Source organism: Agelaius tricolor, unplaced genomic scaffold, assembly GCF_023055355.1.
Source record: "Agelaius tricolor isolate 1412-34295 unplaced genomic scaffold, bAgeTri1.0.p SCAF_3, whole genome shotgun sequence".
Classification (NCBI taxonomy): Eukaryota; Metazoa; Chordata; class Aves; order Passeriformes; family Icteridae; genus Agelaius; species Agelaius tricolor.
In genome coordinates this window covers 54946966-54958124 of record NW_027269263.1, presented here as the reverse complement: position 1 = coordinate 54958124, position 11159 = coordinate 54946966, and the positions used below count along the sequence as shown (strand labels likewise).

Here is an 11159-nt window from a genome sequence, read left to right as displayed (position 1 = left end):
CAGCTTCGGCAAACAAACCTGCAAGTACCCCAGGAAGGTGGGACAACTGTGTGCGCCCGCCGGCACGAGGGTCGCGAGCACCACACAGGGCCAGAAGAGGAATGAGGACATCTCATTCCCGCCTGGGAAAAGGAAAAACGTGCAAGGGCAAACGACCCAGCCCAGACAGCGGGATGGGCCCCTCTTTCCCGGGATGGAGGCCTCGGAAGCTGCGTGCAGAGCCCGTGTGCGTTGTGCGTGCAAGAGCCGAGCGTGTTGTTGGCCTGAGCGCAGAGGTGTGTGGGGAGGAGCTGTGCGTGTGCAGCGCTGCAGCAGGCGGGCAGCGCCACGCGTGTGCCCCTGCGAGCCCGGAGAACAGGCACGAGTGGCCGGGCCCCTCCAGGGCGCCCTGAGCGCCCACAGCTGCCAGCGCACAGGGCATGGGCAGGGCGAGTGTGCCGAGCCTTCACGGGCGAGCAGGCGTGAGGGGATCTGTGCGAGCACCGGGAGTGTGCTGTGGGAAGGCAAACGCGAGGAGTGTGTGCCCACATAAGGAACAGGTGTGCGTGGAGACACGGCGCCTCAGGAGGGGTGTGTGTATATGAAGGGGGCACGCGGAGAAGGCGTTCGTGTCGAGGAGGCGGTGTCTGTGGCGCTGGGTGTCTGTGGCGCTGGGTGTCTGTGGCGCTGGGTGTCTGTGGCGCTGGGTGTCTGTGTCGCTGGGTGTCTGTGTCGCTGGGTGTCGGTGTCGGGAGCTCCGTGCCCTCACGCCCGCCGTCTCCCCGCGCTGGCGGCGGCCCGGGGCGGGGCCGCTGACGCACTGCGGCTGCAGCGGGCGGGCCCGGCGGGGCGGGCGGCCGGTGACCGGGGCCGTGGCTCGGCCCGCCGGTGGCTGACTGACAGCGATCCCTGCCCAGGCTCTGGAGGGGCTGGGCCGGAGCGGGGCGGGGGGGAGGAGGAGGAGGAGGAGGAGCGGTGCGAACCGCCCTGCACTGCCGCGGCTCCTACCTATTCATTCAGTCACCTAAAATGGCTGGAGTGAGGAGGTGGCGGAGCAGGAGGAGGAGGTGAGGGGGAGCCGAAGCAGTGCCCCCACCTCCTCCGCGGCCCGGCGGAGCTCCCGGCGCGGCTGCGGCCGCCCCTCGCCCTTGGCACCATGTCGGGCGGCCCGGACGAGAGCTCGGTGCGGGTGGCGGTCAGGTAAGCGGCGCTGCTGCGGGCCGGGGGCGGGCGGCGGGGCCGTTCCCAGCGCCCACCCGGCCGGGGACGGCAGCCCGGCACATCTTCCCTGCGGAGAGGGGGTCGCCTCCCCTCGGCCCCTGCGGAGCCGCTTTTTCCGCCCAGCAGTAGGAGATAGCCAAAGGAGAGGGGAACCCCCCCACCATTCTGAGGTCTTTCTCAGTCATTTCTCTCTAATTTTGAGCAGTGACCCTAAAAATACTCCCAACTAATTATAGCCCGGTGCTGGTAGTGCTTACTCATGGAAGCAGAGCAGCCCCTGGACTGTGGCGATGCTGTTTGCATCACGGAGCTTTAGGAGACACGCTGGTATTTTTAGAAGGATAAAGGCTTTTATCCCGCGGAGGCTGTGTCTAACCTCACATACCAAAGGGATGGACTCCCATAGGGCTGCTCGCACTACATAGGAATTAGGTGTATGTAGAAGTCGTGATGGGAGGGGAGCTTAAATAATTTTATAACATCAGTTAATTCAAATTGCTCTTTAGTCAGAGATAAAAATCTGCTATTCATCAGTGAGCTCTTGGCTCTTCTTGGTTTTCTACGTGAAAATACTATTTTATTGTTTGAAGAGCTTCCAATTTAGCCCGTGGATGCTTCACTTTTCAAGATGTCTTTACATGATTGAAGCATGAGGAGAAATAGATGTATATGTGCATATATCTATGTCTGTTTATGTATAGGTTCGTCAATATTGGGGTTTAATTGTGATACTGTCTGTTGATTTATTTCTTTGATTTTAAGAAGTTTCTTTATGCTGGCACAGTTGGAGTATTACAACACAAGAAATCAGACCTTAGGGGAAGGTCTGTTTGACTCAGTGGGTCCTTGGGCAGTCTTGCATTAGAGAATTCAAGGGTTGTTCAGGAAGATGAAGAAGGTGATTGATTAGCTTTGTTTTGTTTTCTCTGAAGGATGCAGAAATAAGCGATGTTACTGCGTGCTATTGTTGATACATGGAGTTGGGGGAGCGGTGCAATAACATTTTCAGTAAACAGAGAAGCACCACCCCTGCCTGGTAACGTGGTGTGTATGCTGCAGTTGTTCATTAAAGTCTGATTGCAGCAGCATTTTCTGTTGGGAGAGATGCTTTTGTGAGTGCTATCTGTTGAAGCATTTTTCACATAATGTTCAGGGAGGTACTAGTCTAAAGCATAATTAGGCTGTATTTTTAAAAAGGAAAATATGAGATAGGTGTGATCCTAAAAACAGGGTGTGTTACAGGTTTACAGACTGCTCTCTCATTTGAAGAAAGTATTAAATATGTTCTGAGCCAAAAGAAATAGTGATGTAGAAGTTCATTTACAAATGCAGAGGTTTGTTGCAGCTTGGAATTAAATAAAAAACCTACTGGTGGAGATACATTTGTAATTGGGGGTGTGTTGAAAATAGATTAGGAATAATATATGGTAAAGAATTTGTAGAAGTAAATTAAAGTCACCCAGCTGTAGTTTTTGACAACAAATCCCTAATGTTATAAGGTATATTTCTGCAGTATAATTGTCTAACTAAAATTTTGTGCCTGAGTGCAGTTCACTAATAATGAAGGATTGCATTTTTCGTCCTGTCTGCTTTCTTCCTTTTGGCAAATTAACTATTCATGTACAAGATTTTCCCCTCTCTGTTTAGCATTTACGAACAAAAGCATGCACAATAATTGTTTTTGCACCAGTAGCTCTTTGTAGGTGGTTTTCTTTTATTTCTGATTGTGTATTTTGTGCAGTCCTATAATTCAGCTGATTTTGCATCTCTGTGTGTATTGGTGCCATGCTGTACCATGCATTATAAGCATTATATTCTGTTTCCTTGTTGGTTTTGCTCTTCAGCTCTTTTTGGCAACTTGAGCTTAGTTCAGTAATGCTCTCCACAGTTGTGATGAATTAGTTGTTGTGTTTTGTATGTATGCCTCTGAGCAAGGCTCTCTCTACAGCTGGACCAGCTTTTAGTTTGCAACCCCCATGGTTGCAAGATATACTGCAAAGGCATGAATTTGCTTAGACTTTAAACATAGGTTACAGAGTAGACATCACTGAAATTGTTTAGCAAATTGTTTTTCCAGAACCTGGTTGTCTCACCTAATTGTATCCAACAGGAATGAAAAATACTTTATTCTTTCCAATTAGCACCAGCTTTAAGCTATCATCTTGTATGCTAATTGCTCTCCATTTTCTTCAGTGTAATCATGGGTTTGTGACTGATGAGCTCCAGTTTAGTGAAGCATGAAAGCTGGAAATAGTTTGGCAGATAATCCAGTAACTAATGTTAAATTCCCCAATTAAGAAAATATTTTTCTCTAGTCACTCACCACTGAAAGACTTGTGGACTTTGTGGATGATGGTGTGCAACTTTGGCAAAGAGCTTTGCTCTCTGTGTGACTGTGTGTAGTGTCTGTTTTCACATAAAGTCAGAGAGCCCCCATGATAGAAGGCAGTCATCTGATTAGAGAACTTTCTTTTAAATGTGAAAAATGATCATTTCTGTAAGTCTAAAATTTGTCTTCCTTTTTAAGTGTCTTTTCAGCATATGAAGACTAACTTTTGACAAGAAGGCTATGAAATGTTATCAACATCATAAGCAACTGTTTCAAGTTCACAACAGGATGTAGATTATAGTTTCTAACTCTTGTCTTTTGCAACTTCAGTTGTGTCCACCAGCAAAATACAGTGTGTAGGCTTGTGGTGTGTTGGGTAGATGAGGTTCTCACCTAAGATTCAGATCCTCAACAGCCAGTGGTCTAGCTCTGTTACTGTACTTCAGAGCTGTTGTATGACCCATGGAAGGGGCTGGATGGGGTCACCCAAGAAGTGTGCAGTTACTTTTACCCTTTTACCAACCAGACCTGAGCTGGGTTACAGGAATTGAAATGGCTCCAACAGTTAGTGCCTGTCCTTGCTCCATGTGCCTTGGGGCCATTTTAGGATGTTCTAGCAGTGGTGATCTAAGAAATCAAAGTTGCATTTCAGTCCTTTGCATTTTTGAATACACATTAAACAAAAGAACTTCTGGAGAACAATAATGTTTGGATAGGTCTGAGAAGAAGTCTTGTATGGAGGACTGTACCTGATAAAGCATGGAAGGGTGTCTGTTGTGTTTTCTCCATAACAGGATCCAAATAACAGTGCAGAGCATTGAAGGAAATATCTGTCTTCTAGCCCTTCAAAGGTGAAAGATGGCCTTGATCCACTGGGAGTCGGTGGAGGCCCTGGATGTACAGATAATAAGCTTCAGTGTTGATTTGTTAGGGATGCTATATTAAAACAGAAGAAGAAAATAAGTCCAGTGTGAAAAGATGAATTGCTGAACAAGCTGCCCACTAGTTAAGAGAAGATGGTCACTCTGACATGCTTGGGTGACACCTCAGGGGGAGTGGCAATAAAAGAGCTTCCATTACCAGTTGGTGAAGCTGCAGAGCTTTGGCATTGGGCATGTTCTCATGAAAGATGGAGCCCAGTTGAAACTGTGTTAATGGGCAGAACACAGAGAAGCTTCAGAGGATGGTGTTTTATGATCAGGCATGTTTAATATTTGTAAAGAACAGAGTAGTTAAAGTTTCCACTTCTCATCATCCTGGGTACACTGTGTGTATCTCCCCTCTTCCTTGCTTTGGTAGGAGTGCCTGACTGGCGCTGCTTCATCTGCTGCGATTGACATCTGCTTTGTTTCATCCCTCAAATGAAGGGCAGGAGTCTTGATGCATTCCTCCTCATGTGTGTAGAGAGGCTCTGGGATCTGGGCACCCAGTTCTGCCTTGAGATGTCTGAAAAATTTATTTTTCATACCCACCCTGGGTGTCTGCAATATGTTCTGACACTGCTTCACAAAAGTGAAACGTTGATTTGTTTGCCAAGTATGGAAACTGTGTGCAAAATGTAATGGGTCTCCAGGTAAATGTTTTTAGTAACAGTAGAAGTAATAAGTGCAGCTGATGAATTAAAATCACACAGCTTCTGTTTCTGCTTTTCCAAAAGGGAGATGAAGTAAGCTGGAAAAACACATTGGTTACTAATTCAGTTTAGTGGAGATTAGAGCTTTCTACAACTAAAGCTTACTGTGGCATGGCATTAGGATACAGTGTTGACTTTTGATTACACAAGTAGAATATGTTCATCCATTGCAAATTTAGCTTCCCATTGCAAAGCTTTGGTATGAAATTCTTTTCATACCCCCAGTTGTTGAACTGTGTGATCAATTGGTTGTCCTGTGTAGGGTTTTTTCCTACTTCACTAGTTTCTGTGTAGGTTTTTTTCCTCCCCATATGGAATCTGCTCTTTGTTGTCATGCCTCCCTCTACCTTTGCACATTTTTGCATCATTCTTCTTTTAAAGCACTTTCTTTTTAAGCTTTTATAGTGAGGCTGTTTTCCTGTGTGCTAGATCAAACTATTGTTAGATACACTAGGAAAGAAGGAACAGAGTGAAAGGAACCTGTCCTTTTTAGACAAGTGTGTTTTGAAGCACTTTAATGGCAGCTGAGATTGATTTTCTTTCTTGGACTATTGTTGTGCAAGCAGTTACAGATGTGTTTAAGCTTCCCACCATGAACAGAACCTCAGATGCTAGATGAATGGATATGCATGCTGTGGTACATATTTTAAGCTCTGGAGATACTAATTTCATGCTTCCCATACAGTGCTAAGCATTCTCATAAATCATTCTGTAACTAGATAAGCAACAGCAATAGACTACAGTACTATCCCTTGGTTCCTTAGAATGGACCAAGCTTTTTATCTTAATAGACAGTAATTATTTCCCATCTGTAATCAGCTGTTAAAGTTTTTTTGGGGAAAATATGTAACTGTGTTAATGAAGTTCAGCAGTCTGTGAGTACACAAGAATGCCCCACATAATAAAAGAGAAATTGTCAGCAGCGTTAAATAGCAAGCTGTTGGGAAATAACTCTTCTGCATGGAATCTGTTAATGGAAAGTTCCTGTTTCATATCTTTTTGTTAGTTTTGATGTTTTTCTTTGCTCTCTGACTTACACAAACATCCCCTTGTCCTTCTCTGAAACTTTACCCCGTTGGTATGTTTTGCATTTTAGCTGAAGAAAAGCCATGGCACCATCTGCTGCTGAATTAATTCTGGTTTCATAATATCTGACTTGATCATCCGTTACTGATATTGCTTGGGGCAGGCTGAAATCTGTGATCTTGCTTTCTAGGAAATAAACTTCCCTTTTCACCACTCGTGTTGTAAACACAAACTCATTCTTGGATGGAGGGGAAAGAAATCCTACTTGGACCTTTCCCTTAGTGCCATGTATTCCTTGCCAAAAGATGGGTATCTTGAATTTAGGAAGAAGAAATAGCAGTGGTTGGTGTACCTCAGCAGTCTGCTCATGCTTTTGGATGGATTATATTTTTAACTTGTCACTTCACAAAGTTTGTAGAAGACTTGGGAGTTTACTTTGGTTTGAAAAACCATCAAGTTAGTCACTAATTTCCATTTCATGGTGTTTTCTTTACCACTTATGATCTGTTGGCCTCGACATTCCTTTATTGCTGAACTCCAGGCTTCACATTTTCAGGTTTACTGTGTGACATCTGTAAATTCTTCTGTAATAGTTGAATGACCCTTGTGCATGGGATCAAGAGAGTCCTGCTCCCTCCCTCTGCTTTTTCTGCTTTCCCTTGATTTGCTTTAAGCCTTTTATAGGTTGCCCTTGCTGCCCACTCAGAGATGGCTGTTGGAATTCCTGCTTTCATGTTAGGTTGCCTGACTACTGCTGCCAAAATCAAGCAACTTTCGGTGCTTTTTTTATTTTAAAGAAAATACAGCAGAATACTAAATATCTGTGGTGGCTAGAGAATTTTTTGTTGTGCTAATATTATTTCCATGTAAAACACTTTTGAGAAGTGTTGAACTGTGAACAAGAAAGTTTAATTAGAAATCAAACCAAATCTGAACAAGTCTAGCAAGAGTAACTACATGAGCTGTGCCTTTTTATTATGCTCTCTTTCTCTTCTCTTGAATAGTTTTAAATTTTTTTCATTTTCTTCCTATTCTTCCTTGTTTTGTGTGTGTCTGTGGTTTTTTTTTTTTCTGGGTTTGTTTTTTTTTTTTTTTTTTAGTTCTGTGTTAATTTCCACTTTTCCCTTGTGAAATATATCTGATCCAGTGTAAGGGGAGAAATGCTGCTTTATTTTTCAAAAATGGTCTTGTTTGATGTGTTTATTACAGCAACAAGATACACATGGAGAACATTGAAAAAATAAGGTCAGTGTCACAGTGAGTTTGATGCACAGAGAAACAAAACATTCAAAATGTATTCTAAAATGTGAAAACCTACTGATTCAGATCTCATGATTGATTAGCATAAAATATTTCCTGAATACAATCTGAATGGAAATAAAGAGTGAGGAGCGAGTGCCATCTGTTCCTTTATTCTAGTAGTAGCCTCAGCAGATTTGGTAGTTGGCCACTGCTGGAATAGTTATTTTTCTGTGTAAAGAAATTTTTTTTCTTTAAATCAGCTGTCAGATGGAGGTTGGGACAGTGCACCCTTTAAGCATCTTTACAACTTTAGGTCTACCTAACAAAAATGCATGACTTATCCTTTGAGCCTGTTTGCTCTGGAGCTTCAACACAGAAAGCTGAGGGCAACAAGACCTTAGTAAAAGGTTATAATTGTTTGACTATACACAGCAATTTATAGGCATTCAAATTGAACAGTGCACTTCCATTGTTGAATTTAAAAATGGACTAAAGGATTTGTTGTCTAGGTAATTTAGTGTCTCAGTGTTGGCTCTTGCATTTATGCTGCTGTAGGAACTCTGCATGGTTCAGTTGGTTAGCAAATAACTGTCTCTTGGCAGGACATTTTAGATTTAATGCAGTCTTTCCATAGTAGCTCTCAAATACTCCAGGTTTCCTGAAATGCTTCCTCTTGGATATTGTAGCTTTGAAGGATACTTATTTTCCTTTCCCTTTATGTTCAGCATAACCTATCCTGTAAAAGCATGAGTAAAGCAGTATTTTCAATGTGAGTGAGAGTTACAGGACTGCAGCATGCTGTAGCATTACCAGTTCAACTACCAGAGCTGGACACATGGAATGTTATTGATAATAGGAGTAGACAGAAAATGGTTCCCTTTTTTGAGACATCTCAAAGTCTGACACTTTGTTTTCTGCCATGTTCTCTTTTGATAATGGAAGAGTGTGATCAAACAAGTTTCTCTGTTTACTGGGTATAATCACGTCTGGGGCCTTGAAAAAAGGTATTCCACATCTTGAGTCAATTCTCCAACCTCTTGGTTATTGTCTTTAAGTGGTGTATTTTTTCAATGAGCTGTTTTTTCCTTCCATTTATGATTATGTTAGTTATCCTTTGTCTAATACTGCTAAAACAAATTTAAGGTGATATATTAAGCTGGGAAGCTGCTTAGCTGTGAAGTACTAATGTCAGTCAAGAAACTATATTAAATATGGGATTTGTTAGCAATGTTGTTTAAGAAGTTATGCAAATCATCGATAATAGGCTCAAGGTACAAAAGAAGAGTTTATCCTCTAGAAATACATTGCAAATGATGAAATGCAGTCTTGTATAATTTTAGGGTCACTAGCAGGTTTGCTAGGAAATTTCTCATGCATAGTAAAACATCTAATATTGCATAAAATGTAGAAAGTGGCGTATCTGGGTTCCTTTAAGTATGTGGTACCATGTTGTCTGTGAGACTTCTTGGAATAAAGTGATAGAAAGGTAGACTTAAGATGTGTGTGTATATATTTTATTCAAAATACTTACCTAATTAACTTTGTTTTTCAAAGTCAGTAATCCTTAGCATTCATTTTGTTGGACATTTTTTCCTTAAGCGTGGGACTAATTGGGAGATGAGTCCAGAGACCTTTTGTGTCATTCTGAGTAGCTCATTATCCCAAGGTCCTAGAGTTGCTAATCACTCTCTGTGGTATTGATTTACCAACTGCAGCAGTGCCTCTGTCTTATTTTGTCCTTGATTCTGTCATAGGACACCCATCCCTGTGTACCCATCTCCACCTGTATGAGGATACAAAAAGGGTATGGGTGCAGATAGTAGGATTTGTCTTTTTTTTAAATATTCTTTTCCTGCTTTTCCTTCCCCATGCTCCCCTGGCACTTTGCTTATTGTCATCTTAGAATTATGTCATAAGATCCTCAGGCCAAAGACGTAGCTTCAAAGTAAACATGATATAAATAATACATGATGTAATATCATGAGAAAACCAACTCTGCTAAAACACCTGAGTTAGTCATTACTTTCTATGAAAAGTCTTACTGTTAAAAATTCTATATACGGCTTTGTTTCTCCCTCTCCTCTTCACTCATTTCTGTGAAGAGTAAAAAAAATATGCCTGTACCAGACACTTTGATCTGGAGGAAGTAGCTGACTACTTTCTTTTTTTTTTACCTACTAAGCAAACAATATATTGCTTTAGTTGTCACTCTGCATAAGTTGCCCAGGTAAGGTTTATTTCATTCCCTAGTCCCAAATGCATTCTTTTTGAAGTCTAATCTTTAAGTACATGTGAAATAATAATTTTTAAACTCTCTCTCTGTAATGTAAAACCTTTGAATTTTTCATTAAAATTATTATCCATACATATTACTTTGTAGACTATAGATGTTGATACCATCTATATATCTGTATTTATTTTTTTAGTTTAAAAATATCATGCATGTGAATTACTGGTATATTTGGGAAAGGCTGATGTCTTTAGGAGCAAGCTATTTGAAATGCATTAAAGACCAGAAAAATATTTTTATGTCAGGCTAAGGATGGCTAAGTGCATATTTTCTAGAGGTGATTGAAACGAGAAGGATTCTACTTGTAAGTGTTTGAAGAGGCTGCAGATCAGAGGGAACGCCACCTGTTCAATCTGTATCACTTAGAGTGCAGCTTATGCTTCTGTCTAATCTGATCAGTCAGCCCATCACTCAGGAACAATAAAATTGCCATTCTGATCTTTACAAGCAGAACTCTGAGTTCAGCAAAAGTGGATTGGTGTTCAGTAAGCTCTAAAAATGAGATGAGAGATAGGGCTGAATTGGTATTTGCAAGCAAACTATTTGACAGTTAAACCTTAGTATAATTAATGTTCTTTTTTAGTTTTTGTACTCCTAAAAGGGTTTTGTTTGAGTTGGGGCTGAATTGAATTTGCTCTTGGGGGGTGTGTCTGTGGGGTTCTTTAATATTTGTTTGTTTGATTCATTGTTTCAGTTTTTTGTTTTATGGATGTCTTTTTTTGTTTGCCCTCTTTCTTTGTCTTCCTCACACAGTCTTCAAAGTGATCTACATTGGCCGGTCAGCCCACTGTCTTGGCTCTGCATTTTAAAATGTCGCTGTAGATCTATTTCATTGCTGTTGTTTGCAAAGCTTGTAGGAACAGATGGACTTTTCATTGTTCTCTAAATGTCAACAAGTGTAGCCCTGGTAGGCCCTGAAGAGGAATCATAGGCTTGTCAAGGTTGGAAGGGACCTCCAAGAAACATTGCACAGCTGAGATTTTCAAATGCTGAGATTTTCAGATTTTCAAATTAGCTTTGTTGTGTGCTTGCAGCCCCCAGAACAGGGCTGGTCCCTGCCAGCTGGCCCCTGCTCCTGTTGATTTCCAGCTCTCAGGATGCTGAATGTGGAAATGCCTCCTTGGGAAGAGGGAACTTGCATAGAATGTTGTTGACCTACATCTTGGAAGATACTTGATTAAAAACAAAGGGCTGATGCACTCTCTGCTGCTGCTGTAGGCAAATGTTTGAAGAATACACACATTATTCATGAGTGTGGAACAGCAGGGGTGTAGTGTAGCAAAAGAAGAAACTCAGTGTATGTAGAACCTGGAGTCTTTACAAAGGAGCAAAGAAATAATTTTTTGTTCAGTGCTGCTGATGTGTAGTGGTAGGTTCTGGGTCCTGCTGCTCACAAAAAATGCGGACTGACTAAGAGGAATTGAAAAGAGGCAGGAAAG

The 11159-nt window shown here is 42.1% G+C and overlaps 1 protein-coding gene across 4 annotated transcripts in view; it reads left to right on the top strand.

Moving 5' to 3' along the window:
* Positions 1-927: 927 nt before the first annotated feature.
* The window catches only part of KIF21A (kinesin family member 21A), an 86888-nt gene continuing 76656 nt past the window's right edge, over positions 928-11159 (top strand). The window contains exon 1 of one of the 4 annotated variants that reach the window (XM_071423886.1): positions 928-1179. In XM_071423886.1, the coding sequence (XP_071279987.1) occupies positions 1136-1179 (44 nt within the window). In that variant the 5' untranslated portion in view covers positions 928-1135. The remainder of the gene's footprint in view (positions 1180-11159) is intronic. The other 3 variants (XM_071423885.1, XM_071423883.1, XM_071423884.1) reach the window with 3 other exon arrangements.